At 35.7% G+C, this 15,736-nt stretch overlaps 1 protein-coding gene across 2 annotated transcripts; it reads left to right on the top strand.

Annotated features, from left to right (window-relative positions):
• Positions 1-405: 405 nt before the first annotated feature.
• On the top strand, positions 406-13,036 carry LOC109220862 (queuine tRNA-ribosyltransferase accessory subunit 2-like). 2 transcript variants are annotated; one of them, XM_019385328.1, is made up of 11 exons: positions 406-719; positions 1,319-1,493; positions 1,649-1,807; positions 9,893-9,986; positions 10,506-10,576; positions 11,351-11,395; positions 11,572-11,623; positions 11,943-11,991; positions 12,083-12,223; positions 12,460-12,579; positions 12,662-13,036. In XM_019385328.1, exons 1-11 carry the CDS (start codon positions 520-522, stop codon positions 12,795-12,797), a joined length of 1,242 nt encoding a protein of 413 aa, XP_019240873.1. In that variant the 5' UTR covers positions 406-519; the 3' UTR covers positions 12,798-13,036. The 2 variants fall into 2 exon arrangements, with proteins under 2 accessions (XP_019240873.1, XP_019240874.1); XM_019385329.1 differs by lacking the exon at positions 11,351-11,395 and having other exon boundaries at positions 407-719; positions 12,662-13,035.
• Positions 13,037-15,736: the final 2,700 nt, after the last annotated feature.

Genomic DNA, 15,736 nt, shown 5'->3' with positions numbered 1-15,736 from the left:
TTTTATTTGAATTTTATGTTTATTAATTTTCAAATAAATTTAAATTTTATACATTCAGATGTAAAAAATCAAACAGTCTTAATCATTTAGTATTCAGATCTTAATACATATTTTAATATTCAGATGTATATTCAGATTCAGATGTCTTAATCTCAATATACATCTTGATATTCAGACGTATATTCAGATTCAGACATCTTAATATTAAAAAAAACAAATGAGGCCTTAGTCTTCACTCATGTTATTTTTTTTCTCTTTTTTATATTTAATTTGTTTTTAAATATTAATTTGGTTAAGTATGCTCCGTTAAATTGTAGAAGGGAGACTCAAACTGGAATATAGCTGTAACTTAGGGAATAAAATCATTATTTTCCTTATAATAATATATGTAAAGAGCAATGTAATTACACGCAATATTCCATTGTTTACTCTAATTTGTTCTCTTATTTGGGGTTTAACAGCTAAGGGCGCGATTGGCAGCTTCTCTAAACCCCTCGCGGAGTAGAGAAGCAGAAGAGAATGAAGTTTGTGGTGAAGGCATGGAGCAATGGCAAAGCCCGAGTTGGTGTACTTCAACTGGGAAACTGCCCTCACCCAATAGAGACACCTGCTCTCCTCCTTACAACTCGCAAAGGCTTGCCTGTTTTCATTCCTCCTGACCACTTCCCTTCCCTCCCTTCCCCTGATTCTCTCCTCTTCCATGTCAGCCCCCTTCACTTGTAAGTTTCCTTGCTTCTCCGCTAAGTTTCTCTCTATTTTGCTAGCTGTCCTAATTCATTGGGTCGCAGACAAGGTGTTTGTCTTTTTGTCCGTGCTGTAAACTTGCTGCTGTCAAAGTAAATCCATCTGAATACACAAACGCGGATGCAAGATTTAAATTTTATGGGCAACTTAATATCCACTAATAACTCTATTCACGGTCTCATATATATATATATATATATATATATATATATATATATATATGATTTCTTAATACATATAAACTGTCTGGGCAAAAGCTACTAGATTCGGTAAACCCACATGTTACATTGTGGATATGCTACTGTAAATATGGGTGCTCTTTTCTTACTTCTTCAAGAGTGAAGACCAATATCAGAAAAACTAAATATAAAGGTCTACCTCTCTTCCGTTTTAGTTTTAGATAAGGTGGTTTACCACCACTGTACGTGAGAGATGCACTCTATCGCTTGTTGAAGACCAACAAAAATAAATTTGAAGTTTTATAACTATGTAAAGAGTGTTGGTCATAGAACAGTTTAACCTTTTAGATGAGGTGATTCAAACAATTCAGCATTTTTGAATTTGCTTGTTCTAGCTTGGAAGGCATTTCCCTGAAAGCAATCTCAAACATTGGAGGATTGCACCCGTTGCTTGGTTTACGTGATCATATTCTTGTAGCTGTACCAAGGGATTCTATTATATCTATCCCGGACCATGACAGTACTAACAGGATTGGAGCTTCTTTTGAAACTCCTTCTGGTCGTATGTTGGTAACTTATTTATCCCTTTCTTTCTTATTTTTGTTTTTAATTTGACCGCCTTTTTGTTTTAGTTGCAGCTACCCTAGTTGCAATCCATTCGCTTTTATGTTTTTCCTCCCATTAAGTTTAGTTTGTTCATTGAAAATTTTCTGTGTTGTTGGCAGATTAAGCCTGCAGAATACATGGAAATGATTTCTTCTATGAGGCCAAATTTATGGACCACTTTAGCTGATGAAGTTCCTGCTTGGGCTTCTGAAAAAAGGAACAAAGCCTCAGTTGAACGCACTCTAAGATGGCTTGACGAATGCATCATTTCAAACTCGGTAGGCATGTCGTACTGGCTATTTATCTATTCTCTGCGTTGCTGGCACTGTGTATGTGGATTTGTTTATTTACAAGCCCGATTTTGATGTCAATATGCAACATGAAAAGCACACAAAGGTGCCTATATTGTCTTGTCTATGGAATGTTTATTGTTGGTTGAACACCATTCACATGGCTAGACGCCATAACTTAAGAGTTCCTTTTCTGTGAAGTACCTAAAAAGGAGGTGCATCTATTACATTTTCATTGTCTGAACATAGGACAGCACAATGTATTTTTCATCGTCTAGAAGAACAGTTTTTGATAAAACTCATGGGAACTTTTGATTTTTCGTTCGAAGTCATTAACGTCTCTGTTCTTTCTATTGAAATTACGCATGCAGGTCCTTTTTTCTTTTTTACATTTTTGTTCTCCGTGTCATCTTTGCTGACTTTTGTCACACTCAATTGGTCATTTTAGTGGAGATATTCACGACCAGACAGCGACATGCCATATTAAAACTGAGTACGAGTTGAATGACAAGTTCAATCCATACTTTGTGTGGCAAATAAATTAGGAAGCTAATGCACTTTAAGTTGTTTTCTAGAACAATTTGATCAGATAGTAGTGTGAACATAGTAGTGTGAACAGCTTAACCACGGTAGGTGTTGAATATTAACTTTAGGGCCTAGTAAATTAGCTGATCAGACGTATAAAAACAATACTAAATAGTTAAGGTCAGCAGTGTTGATAAATCTCAAAATACTATTTGCACAACTAATTTCTTAATAGGAGATGAATGCCATAATGAGGCCAACATGCCCTTTCCTTTCTCTCTCTCTCTCTCTCTCTTATATATTATTATATATATATTATTATATATATATATAATAATATATACTATATTATATTATGGGAAAAGAAAAATTCGAATTAGCGAGAACTTAACAATTAACGCTTTCTACATGTTCTAATTTCCCATTATAAAATGAAGTCAAAATATGAAAAGAGAAAGCCCTTACATGGTATAATCAAAGTTAAATCAAGTTATAAAGGTTAGGCATTGATTTTGAATAAATGAAATATTTATTAGATCTTTTGGTCTTCACAAAAGTTGTAGATATGTGTCTTAATTTTCTCCAGAATTTTGAATCACCTTAATCTGAGTTCTAGAAAGATAGTTATAGTCAATTTACAAAATGCTGTACAGTAACAAACGAGATCAAGTTCTTAATATCAAGTGCACTAACTAAAAACTCAACCATGTCAAAAAATAAAGTTTGATTAACTGTCTTACCACAAAAGAAGAGCGATGTCTTTTGATTCTTCTAAATCCAAGCCTACATCATTTGTTTACATAGAAGACATAATGGTTTTTAAATATAGAGTTATGTTTTCATGAGAAAAGAAAAGTATTTCAGTTCATGCTAGTGAGAGCTTTAATGGGGGAAATGAAGAAGAAGATAAGTTGTGACAAAATGAGGTTCTTTCAACCTGGTGAGAATAAAGTGGAGTGGGAAAGTGTCCCCTAGATCTTAGGCTTAGAATTGCTAAATAAGTGATCTCATGGTTCAAATAAAATGACTTAGAAAATTTGCATTATAGATCCTCCCTGTTTTAGAGAATGTACATGAGAGTCCTTGAGGTTCTAAGTATGTAATAGTCTCCCCCAAGATGATTTTTTACTTTATTATATAGTGTTCAATCTATGTCTATATTTCGCGAAGAGCAATCACCCAATATTACCCGGTAGGAATAATTCTCCTTAAATTTGATTTATATCCGAGTATTTCTAAAGAATTGGAAGTACCTTCTAATCGATAAGCATAGATTATAGAGATTTATTTTCTATTACTACTGAAATGTTTAAATAACACAAATATTTGAATTGCAATAAAGGGGTGAAGAAAAAATTTTCCACACCTGATTTTAATAAAACAATGAAGGGTCAAATATAGTGCATACAATGTTTTTATGAAAATTTGAGTGTTACAGCTCTCTTCCCCTTAAAAAATTTCCCAAACAATTTGTCAATACTAGTCATGAGTAATGTGGATACTGTAGTCGCATGTGCTCTCCAGCTCCCAAGTAGCTCCTTGCTAGAATGTTTCTCCAAAGGACTTTCTCTAAGGGAGTTTCATTACTGCTTTCCATCCACAAACAGATGGCCAGTCCGAGAGGGTAATACAAATCTTGGATGATATGCTTCGAGTATGTTTTATTGAGTTTGAGGGTAATTGGACAAGCAGTTGGCGTGATAGAAATCTTGGATGATATATTTCAAACATGTGTTATTGCATTTGAGTGTAGTTGGACGAGCAGTTGGTCGTGATAGAAATCTTGAATAATATGCTTCGAGCATGTATTATTGAGTTTGAGGGTAGTTGGACGAGCAGTTGGCCGTGATAGAATTTGGTTATAATAATTGCTACCAATCAAGTATCAGCATGCCTCGTTATGAAGCTTTATATGATGGAAATATAGAACTCTTTGTTGGAATGAATTTGGTAAAGAAAACTTTTATGTCCATAAATTGTGCAACAAACTGAAGAAAAGGTAAAATCATCAAGGACTGATTAAAAATTGCTCCGGATGGACAAAAGTCCTATGTAGATCTTAATAAGTGTGAAATTGAACATCAAGTGGGTGATGAGGTACTTTAAAAGTTTCTCCGTGGAAGAAAATTATGAGATTTGGCCAAAGGTGAAATTTAGTCCTCGATTCATTGGGCCTTAAAGATGTACTTAAGAGAGTTGGCCCATGCCCAGTTGAATAGAAATTAGCCTCGGTACCTTAGTTAGACAAGATCTGTAATGCCTTCCATGTTTCTATGCTGAAGAAATATCTCTCGGATTCATTCCATGTTCTTCCTGCTGAATTTATTGAAGTCAATCATGACTTAACATATGAAAACCTATCCAGATATTGGTGCATGAGGTTAAGGAGCTTACGAACAAGAGTTTTCACTTAATGAGAGTCCATTGGTGAAGACATTCTAGGAAGGAAGCTACTTAGGTATGGGAAGAAGACATGCCACGATAGCGTCCACATTTACTCCATGACTAGTATCGGGTAAGTTTCAGCCAAAATTTTTTTAAGGGTAAGAGTTGTAACATCCCAACTTTCATAAAACGTTATGTGCATTATAATTGGCCCTCATTTTCTTTTGGCGAAATACATAGTTTACCCATCCAACTTACGATCAAATCCCTGTTACACACCTGTTGATCACGAGTTTCATTTTACACACAAAACCTTTCAAAAGCGTGTCAAAAACACACATTTTTGATTACGTGTCACTCGCGTGTTTTTCACACATAAGAGGCGAGTGAACGATCAAAATTTTGTGTCTAAAGGCATTTTGACAGCACTGTCCAGCCTTTTCATTTTTCTAAATCCTTTTCTTTATTTTTAGAATAAAAAATCCACTATTCTTTTCCATCTTCTTCCATTATTGCAGCATTTCTTCTTATGCCTTCATGCATACCACCAAATATATTTGCCAAGAATTAGAGGAGGACAAAAAAAACCAGAGATTCAGCATCGTCGAAGTAATGCAACATCCATATCCAATTGGGTTTCTAAAAATCATTTAAGTGTGCTAGATTTAAAAGTTTATCACAGGTTTTGTGAAAAATGGGTGGAAAATTCAAAAAACATCATTGTTGAGCTATTGAAAAAACTTGAAAATTCAATTGGATCTTGTTAATTTTGGATTTTTGAACTGAACTTGTAACTCGATTTTGATTGACTAGTTAAAGTTACTTGGCAATCTCTTCCAATTTGTGGTAGAATGTTGAAAATCCAATTAAGATGCTACTTGATAATTTCTTCCCGTTTGTGACTCGATCCAGAAAGGAATAGTAATTACAAAAGTTTCAAAAGTTCTTTTTTTTGTCCTTTGATTCTAAGTTATTGTTTTTTCTTGGGTCTTGCTGGAAATTTTTCTCAAGAACAATGATAATGGAAGACAAGGTGGGGAAGATGAAGAAGGGGGTATATATGTAATTTTAAGTGTGTTTTTATTTTTTTTAAATTAATGACACATGTCACGAGCATATTGGTGCGTGATACACACACATTTTGTGAAACTGGTCCAGCATGAAAGTGGTATGTAATTGACACACTTTTGAAAGGTTTGGTGTGTAAAATGAAACCCGTGGTCAACAGGTGTGTAACAGGGATTTGGTCGTAAGTTGGATGGGTAAACTATGTATTTCGCCTTTTCTTTTTCTTTTTTTAATAGGATGTGTATAAAGGAATTCGCCATATTCTTGAAATCCAATTATTTGTGTTATTTGAAAACTCATTTACTAATAGAGAATATTTTTGCTTATTGGTTAGTAAGTTCTTTCAATTGTTAAAAATAGTTAGATATAAATTGAATTGAGTAAAATTATTCCTATCTGGTAATTGGCAGTTAGTGAATGTTGAGGACCCAATAATAAACTTATAAATCATCTAACGTAAAGGACTCCCTCCAAGAGAATGAGGGTTTATAATGGAAGTTTGCCAAGTAATTCAATTTTGACCATTGGATCACTTAGTCCAGCAATTCTAAGCCCTTGTAATCTAAGGGACACTTTTCTCACTCCTCTTCTTTAAATACTTTTAAGTATCAGATCTTATGTAAGTTTTGATTGTATGTTTAAGGTGCAAGATCTACTTATACAAGCTAAGGAGAATTCTTTAAGGAAGTCAATGACCGTTTTTGCACGCTCTAGGTGATTTTTGAGCATACCACTAACTTTCATCAAGTTTTTTTTTAAAAAATAAAATAAAATAGAAAATAATATAGGCTAATGTCTCTCAATTGCAGTGTTATGAAAGGCGAAAAGCGCAAAAAAGCTCTAAGGTCCGTTGGGGCTTTAAGCGCAAAGCGCAAATAATGCGTGGGCTTTAATGAAGAAAGGCGCAAATGGAAAAAAAAAATACAAATATGTATGTGTAGTCCAAGACGTATATATTTTTTGATAAGTATTCCAAGACTAATAGTTATAAGTTTAAATAACAAATATATGGACAAAGAAATTGAAAAAGAATTACGATAGTGAAATATCAATTGTTTAGTGTCGCTTCTTTACAATTACGCTCATTGGCAAGGAAAAGTATGCCTTAAAGACTTGATGATGACGCTGAAGCGCCCACAAAGCGAGGCGAAGCGCTCAACATGTTTTGAGCCTCGCTTCATGACTTAAGCGCGCCTTTGACTACCCTGCTCAATTGAAATTTTAACTGATGGCAAATTAAAATCCTGACTAGGCAAGCTCTACATGGTTAGAACAAAGTGTTACTCATATTTCTTAATCTTTGTTCAACCGGCTCATATTATGATATTTTAGAATGAAATATACGTTCATATTCCATTCCAAAGAAAATTGATAAAGTAAATCTTTACATACTAACACTAATCCCAACATATATCTAAAAATTTACTTATTTCATATAAACAAAAAAAGAAGCTACCCTCTATTGGAGAATCACACGTGATAGGTGGCTCGAGGCTGGAGGTAGGGTAAAAAAAGAATTGTGGAGTCTGAGTTGGAGTGCTCAGAAATATGTAAAAGCTAGATAACAGATGAGCGATAAATGCAGTTTTTTTTTTTTTTTGGGGGGGGGGGGGGGGGGGGGAAGAATATTAAACAATTGAAAAGAAAAAAGTCTTGATTTTTGAGACTTTATTATCCTAGATAATGAAGCTTCTTTAGAGCCATGATTGTATTTGTTTTCTTTTTCACATGCTTTCTTGGAATTCAACTAGATATCTTTGCTGATATAGTTGGTGTTTAGTGTCATTTTGGGTTCTTATTTAGTTAATTGTAAAAAAAAATGATGAAGCCTGTATGTGGAATTGAAACCTTGACTTTGTTAAGATTTTGCCCTGAATTTCTATTCTATTTGGACTCTCTTTTTTGAGGGAAGGGAAAAAGACTCCTAAAAGGAATAAATCTCTTTCATATGCCTTATCATTTTCTTGGAGGAGAAGTTTTGTACTTCTATAAATTGACGTTTTCTTCTCACAACAAAAACAACAGCAATAACATCCACAATGTAGTTATTAAAGAGTCTTGTTTAGGGGAGAATTTTCTCTCAATAGTTTTTATATGTAGGTCAATTGATCAAACCCCATTATAATGTCATATTCTTTAGTATATTTTCTTTCGTCTAATTTATCGTCCACCCAGCTTTTCATTGTTAGCTTCCGCATGCACAATGTTATTTCGATCCAACAAGTGGTATCAGAGCCAATGCTTCGAAGCAAGATCGAAGACAGATTCAGGTAGGTTCAAATCAAGCCGCAACTAATTTGACGATAATGAAGATTTTTAGTTCAAGAAGAAAAAAATTGTCTGGAGTACTACATGTGGAGAATTTTTTTTAATCATAATTGCAATATTCCTGCTGCTTCATCTTTAAAAATAATTTTTTTTAACTCATGCTTACTTTTAATGCATGAGCTCCATTTTCAACCCATACCTATTTTTAATCATGGCAAGCAGGAATGATGAAGATTATGTGAAGAAGGCAAATCAAGCTTTGTCAGGAAAATTTAGTCCAAGGGGAGAATTGTTAGGAATTTACCTTGAATTTCTATTCTATTAGGCTCTCTTTTTTGAGGGAAGGGAAAAAGACTCCTAAAAGCAATAAATCTCTTTCATATGCCTTATCATTTTCTTGGAGGAGAAGTTTTGTATTTCTATAAATTGACGTTTTCTTCTCACATCAAGAACAACAACAATAACATCCACAATGTAGTCATTAAAGAGTCTTGTTTAGGAGAGATTTTTCTCTCTATAGTTTTTATATTTTTATACTAGTTTTTATATGTAGGTCAATTTACCAAACCCCATTATAATGTCATATTCTTTAGTATATTTTCTTTCTTGTCTAATTTATCGTCCACCCAACTTTGCATTGTTAGCTTTCGCATGCACCATGTTATTTCGATCCCAACAAGTGGTATCTGAGCCAATGGTTCGAAGCAAGATCGAAGATAGATTCAGGCGGGTTCAAATCAAGCTGCAACTAATTTGACGATAATGAAGATTTTTATTCGAAGAAGAAAAAAATGTCTAGAGTACTACATGTGGAGAACAAATTTTAACCATAATTGCAATATTCCTGCTGCTTCATCTTTAAAAATAAAATTATTTTTACTCATGCTTACTTTAACGCATGAGCTCCAATTTTCAACCCATACTTATTTTTAATCATGGCAAGCAGTAATGATGAAGATTATGTGAAGGCGGCAAATCAAGCTTTGTCAAAAAAATTCAGGCAAATGGGAGAATTGTTAGGATTTTGCCCTGAATTTATATTCTATTAGGACTCTCTTTTTTGAGGGAAGGGAAAAAGACTCCTAAAAGCAATAAGTCTTTCATATGCCTTATCATTTTCTTGGAAGAGAAGTTTTGTATTTCTACAAAATTGATGTTTTCTTCTCACAACAAGAACAACAACAATAGCATCCACAATGTAGTCATTAATGAGTCTTGTTTAGGGGAGATTTTTCTCTCAATAGCTTGTATATTTTTATACTAGTTTTTATATGTAGGTCAATTGACCAAACTCCATAATAATGTCATATTCTTTAGTATATTTTCTTTCTTGTGTAATTTATCGTCCACCCAGCTTTGCATTGTTAGCTTCCGCATGCACCATATTATTTCGATCCCAACAGACTTTTCATAGAGCAAGCAATGGGCAGACACTGTATTGGAATAATTCCATTTGTCAAGTGGTGTCGTCCAAATATACTTATTCTCTGTTTTATATTTTAATTATTATCTGCATGTATATTTGGTAAAGTTCAGCAAGCATATCACATGTAGCAACGTGCATCCACCCCTGATGGTCATTATGTACTGTACTTTTCTTGCAATATATGTTTTAGGAGGGTTGTTTTTGTGTTTCCCGTGTCATGTATATATAATTAATAGAATGTGGTCATATCATCTTGTCAACTAGGTACATACATTCATCCTATTTGTTCCTTCTCCTATTTCCTTTTCTTTTAAAAAATTTATATTCAGGTGTTGTTAGACCTACCAAGTATATTGATATTCACAATCTCATCAAGAAGTGTTGTAACTGCTAAAGTGTAGAAGGATGGAGCAGTGTTTGGATCCATTGTTGGAGGCTCTAGGGTTGAAGTGCGCCGAAGTTGTGCCCAAGAAGTTGCTAGGAGGAATGTAGAAGGTTTGTTCTCTCTCTCTGAGGACATTTACTTCTATTGCCACTGTATTCGTAATTGTAACTAAAATCCAATCCTATGAGGAACACCAAAGTCTAGGTCAAAAAACACCTAGAGTATGTGGCAATTGTAAGTGAAATCCTCTTAATAACGAATAAAATCAATTAGAATTTTTATTATCCACGTTATAAGGCTTTTTCTAAGACATGCCTAAAGGCCCTAAACTGATCTTCAACAACGTCGGAGAAAGTTCTTCTGTTTCATGAGTATCTTTACATCTGAAAATATCTTGCACCCACTAATGAATTCCTTTCACGGAAAAGACTTTCTGGCAGAATTGAACGATTACAGCTATTATCAGAGAGGGGATCTTGGTCCTTTTTGATCTGCCATCTTTTACAAGTGATTCTGTTGCACTGAAGTTTACTTTTGTTAAATATTCAAAGGACTCATGTCTATATATTTATTTGTTTGGTCACTTGCTATTGTCCTATTAATCTTTAGAATTCTTTTGGTCAATGCAGGATTTTGGATTGGTGGATTTGGACTAGGGGAGAGCATGGAAGAGCGCAGCCCCCTCCTTAGTGCTGTTATGGTATGGTTCTCTTATGGTATATCAGGCTTCTGTTCTTTTTCATTTGGCAGAAAATACTTTTGCTTCTAAAGAAGTTCTACTCTTGAAACGAATGTGGAAGGCAAGGATAGGCCCACCACTGTTTTTGAACTTACCTAATGCGCATAAAGATAGGAATCTGATCGTAAGATGTCTTGATAAGCAATTTGCTTTAGGTCTATTCCCCATATACCATTTCTTTTTGCGAGTTAAATGAAGAAATCTGTTGTTTCCAGCTTCGAAACTTTGTGGATAATGAGCCCTCTCCTCTAACTTTCTCCACTTAAACACTAAACTTGGTTCCCCGGCAGAATTCAAACTCGTCACATGCATATTTCGTGCTCTTCTACTTTTGCCATTGGACCAAACCTTTGGGTGCTATTCCCCTTATACTTTAAGGAGCTCTGTTGACTACTTAGCACCTTATGTAATGTAAAGTGTAAACTGATCTGAGTTTGACTTGAATGCCGTATGAGTCAATCTTTTATCAGTTTTTTAGTTTATTTGAAGGTTCATATCGATAGTCTGCACCTACGTCATCCCTTTCGAATCGGGTGCATATAGCTTAAGTGAAAACATGGGTTCTTAATATTAGTTGTGGATCATCTATGGTCCTGCGTTTCTTGGAGTAGTTTGGTGCTGGTGCTTATGCCATGAGAGTGGATTAAGCGGTTCATGTGCCACATTTGCTATACATGTAATCTAGTTATAGTTGGTTCTGTATTGTGTAAAGATTTCCTTTATGATCTCCTTCAGGTCCATAAATTGCCACTCATCTTCATTCAGTCTCTTCACTCGAAGGTCAATGTTCATGTTAACCTTTTATTTTTACTAATGTTAATTTCAGAGAAATGGGTTTCTGTGAGTTATGTTTACAATGGTCCTTTAGCGGATTTGGTACACTGTAAATGGTTTCACTTGTTTGCATACTGTGGAAAACTCAAGTTTTTGGTGGCCTATGATGTTACTGATTGCAGGATAGTTTACCTCAAGAAAAACCACGTCTTATAAGTGGCCTCGGACTACCAGGTAAAGACATCTTGAATGTTTACAATTCTATCTTTGTTCATCTCTTCCTGTCTTCTCCAGTCGGTCTTCTTCTTTCACTCATTCGCTGTTGCACTCACAGAAAAATATTTGCATTACCGGTGCATGCCAACATAGTGATTGATATTGTGTTTGAAAATAGATGAGGAGCTTGTTTGTTATATAGCTAGTCTAAAGAAATAACTTCAATATCGACCAGATCATTTAACCCACTTGCTTTCCGCTGTGAAAACTTTTGGATATTTAAATTGATAATTATATAATTTTGTGGCTGAATGGATTAAATCTTTTATCCTTACAGAAGAGGTCTTGCAAGGTGTTGCTGCAGGTATTGACCTATTTGATTCCACGTAAGTGCTAGCTCAGCATATTGGTGACTTCTTTCCTCTCTATATCTGATTCTTTGAGCTTTGCGATCGTGACATTGGAATTATTTTCCAGCTACATCTACCATCTTACACTGGGAGGCTTTGCTCTCACCTTTCCGCTTGAAAGAATAGAAACACAAATTACAAAATACCAACCAAATAGTGATTCAGGAAGTGATGGCACAAAGATAAATTTGAAAGCAACCATGTATAGGTAAGTCTTATTCTACTTCAGACTTCTTGTGATACTCGGTGTAAGTGAAATTAGCAGCATACTGGCGTAGCTACAATTATGCTCGTTTTTATACAAATAGAAATGATAGAATGTAGTCTGGCTATGACCCCCCAATAACTTAGCTTGGGGCCTCCTGGGGTGGCTTTCTGGCAAAATAATGAGATGAAGTTCTCTGATAATGCATTTTCTGTCCTCCCTCGCACCCCTTCTTGCAGGAAGGATACATCTCCCATCGTCGATAATTGCAAGTGTTATACTTGCCAAAATCATACAAAAGCATACATCAATCACCTCTTCAATGTCCATGAGATGCTTGCTCATATTCTTTTGGAAATGTATGAAGCTCTTGTGCCCTTCTCTCTCGCCTTTGTGGTAATGTCTTCATGATACCTAATGTGGCTTGTTTTTATTTCCTAGACATAACACGCATCATTATCTGGGGTTCTTTCGCTCTATCAGAGAGGCAATTCAAGAAGGAAAATTCGAGCAATTCCGGCAGAAGTTCATAGGAAGTAGGCGTGAACATCTCTTTTCTGCTGCTTTGAGCATCTAACTTGAAAATTACTGGTTGTTGATTGACATCTTATCATGTCCTGAGTCCTCTGTTTTTTACTTGGCTAGTTAGCCGCATGAGGGTAATTTTACATTTAAAAAAGAAGATACTAGATCAATGCAGATATGCTAATGCATGCAATCTGCTTAAACTATTTGTGGAGATTTTGAAAAAGAAATAGATTTTTTTTTGGAAAGTAAAGTCTTGTGGAGATCTTTTGAGAAAAAAAGAGTTCACAGTACAAACTCTTTTAATTCTGTGATTGAGCAAAAACTTTTGGTCCAAACGAATAGATTGGATAATTGTAGGCAAATAAAGAGCCGATAAGATATTAGTTGAAGGAGATGACAGAAGTCAGGAGGTCATTATCAACCATTCTGCTATAGCAATCAATTATATATTGTTACGACTCCGGTTCGCCCTCCGTGAACCATCGTGACGGCACCTAGTTTCTACGACTAGGTAAGCCTAACAATGCGGAATACAAAAAATAATTGCAGAAGAAATAATTTAAAACTGAAATAGTAAAATAAGATAGTGTTTAAGGTGCCGCTCGGCACATACAATAACACTCTCGAAGCTAACAAAATTCCCAAAACCCGGAATCTCACAAATCACAAGCTAAGAGATACATAAGAAGCTCTAACTCCGGAAATGTCTAAACAAAGGAAAATCTCTGAAGGGCTATACTTATTACAGAAAGATAGAAAGGGACTCCTCGGTCTGCGGACGCGGCAGATATACCTCGAAGTCTCTACAGAAGCGCCTCGCCTCAAGGATGATAAGACAGAGTGGAAGTACCTGGATCTGCACAACAAAAATGTGCAGAAGAGTAGCATGAGCATACCACAGCGGTGCCCAGTAAGTATCAAGACTAACCTCGGTGGGGTAGTGACGAGGAACAGTCAAGACACCTACCGGTCCAATAAACTGTACAAATATAGGAACAACGGAACATGATGTGTATATATATAAAAGCTACACGAGATGGTTAACAATACTACAATCACAATAAGGGAAGAAAAACAGCAAGTAACAGCGGAAATACCAAAATAATGACATAGAAGAGCGAATGAAAACGCAAACCCGAATCCTAAATTCACAATACAGTAAATGTGAGCAATAACTCAGGTCCTACGACAGTGTTCACATCAGGTCCTATCCAACAATTTCCATGAAGTACCAAATCTCGAACAATTTACAGCTCACGAGCCCCAGTACCTGAAATCTAACACTTGGCATCCTGTGCCCACATCAACCTCATGGTCATGCCGACAACTCACTTGCTAACTAGAGCCACTCTCACATATATAACAAGTAAACGAGGGTATACATCTATGCTCAGCAAAATCAGGAGGACTTCACATCTAATACGAGTGTTCAACTACGTGTATGCTTGTGCAAGTGCTTTAACATAGTCCTACCAGCTAATAAGCGTAAGGAAAAGAACGGACAGTACGTAAGATGTTTCCTCACAATTTCCACGAGATAAAGCTCATACAGGTAAGCGTACCACAACACAATATTAAACAACAAGAATGCCCCCAGGCCATCACAAATCATCACAATTAATCCCTGACATAGCCCACCTTATCTCGCCACGTGTGCAAATAATAACATACTAAGTGCCCGCCTTGTTTCGCCACACGTGCATCATAATGTTCCTACCTTATCTCGCCACATGCGCAAACCACATATAAGCATATAAACATATCCGGCCTTGTTACGCCACATGTGCAATATATCAATAGCAACAATAGCACGGCAAAGACCTCGTGCAACCCCTCAACAACAACCGCATGGCAGAAACCTCGTGCATCACAATATCACCAACCGCACGTCAAGAGACCTCGTGCACCACCATCACAAGTACAACAACAAGAATGACAATACATACAAGAGCACGACAAGTGAATCAACTCAAGAACTTTCGCTCACCAGGGGACGGTAACTCACAAGGAATAACCGCAACAGAGAATACTAAGCGTAATAAGAACAACTCAACAAGGGGGAAAACAATATGAAGCAACGATTCCATAATATGTAGTTCAACAACACGGAAGTTAACATGAAACAATTAATTTCACATAAGGAATGTCAACCAAACATAGGATATCTAAACTTCTTTTAAAGTTTGGCAAGTTACGAAGGATATACAATAATTTCAATTAAGGATGAGCAGCGGGAAGATAATCGTAACCTCAATTAAGACTAAATAATTACATGAGAGATAATAATGAGTTCCAATAAAGACAAGCAATTATGCAAGATAATCGTGACAATAGAAGGGGTAAAGATCTTCAGTTAAGCAAAGTAAGAGTCAATTAGGCAATAAGAATGAACCATAAAGCAATTAATTCTCAACCAGCTGCATCAATTCATACCAACACCCATATAGTATAACCTTACAACACAACACGTCACACATAGGCCCACAGTAATATTTTTTTATCACAATATTCACCGGAAATCAAATTTAGCACCGGCCACAAGCCTCATATTCAATAGGAACCCGTTTCAAACCTCCACAACACTGGCGATGATACAATAACCACGACAGCCACATAGCTAAACACCCGAATCACCAAATCTCAGCTAATACCAACGGGCACACACCCCACAAGCTAAAACTCAAGAAGCATAGAACGAAAATGACTGAATATGGGAAGGGAAACACATAAGGGGACTATCAAACAAGTCGGACAAGCACAAATTTTCTAAAACACTAATCTACAAAACAATCTAACAAGAAAGAATGAATGCATATAAAAGAATCACAAGGACCTTATATTGATATAACTCTCACCGCGGTACACAGCCCGGTCTCAACACATCAAATCACATGAAATCACGAGGGTCCCGCCCTCAACTCTGAATCACGAGTAGGGTACACATCAAGCCATCTAGAAACTCTCACTAGATCAATTCCGTCGACAAAA

Source organism: Nicotiana attenuata, unplaced genomic scaffold (genome assembly GCF_001879085.1).
Source record: "Nicotiana attenuata strain UT unplaced genomic scaffold, NIATTr2, whole genome shotgun sequence".
NCBI classification, from domain to species: Eukaryota; Viridiplantae; Streptophyta; class Magnoliopsida; order Solanales; family Solanaceae; genus Nicotiana; species Nicotiana attenuata.
This window is presented reverse-complemented; position numbering and strand designations above follow the sequence as displayed.

Coding starts and splice junctions, on each gene's coding strand:
- LOC109220862 (XM_019385328.1), top strand. CDS start 520: ATGAAGTTTGTGGTGAAGGCATGGAGCAATGGCAAAGCCCGAGTTGGT. Junction 1,808..9,892: donor AATGCATCATTTCAAACTCG/GTAGGCATGTCG, acceptor GCTAAAGTGTAG/AAGGATGGAGCAGTGTTTGG. Junction 12,224..12,459: donor TTGAAAGCAACCATGTATAG/GTAAGTCTTATT, acceptor CCCTTCTTGCAG/GAAGGATACATCTCCCATCG.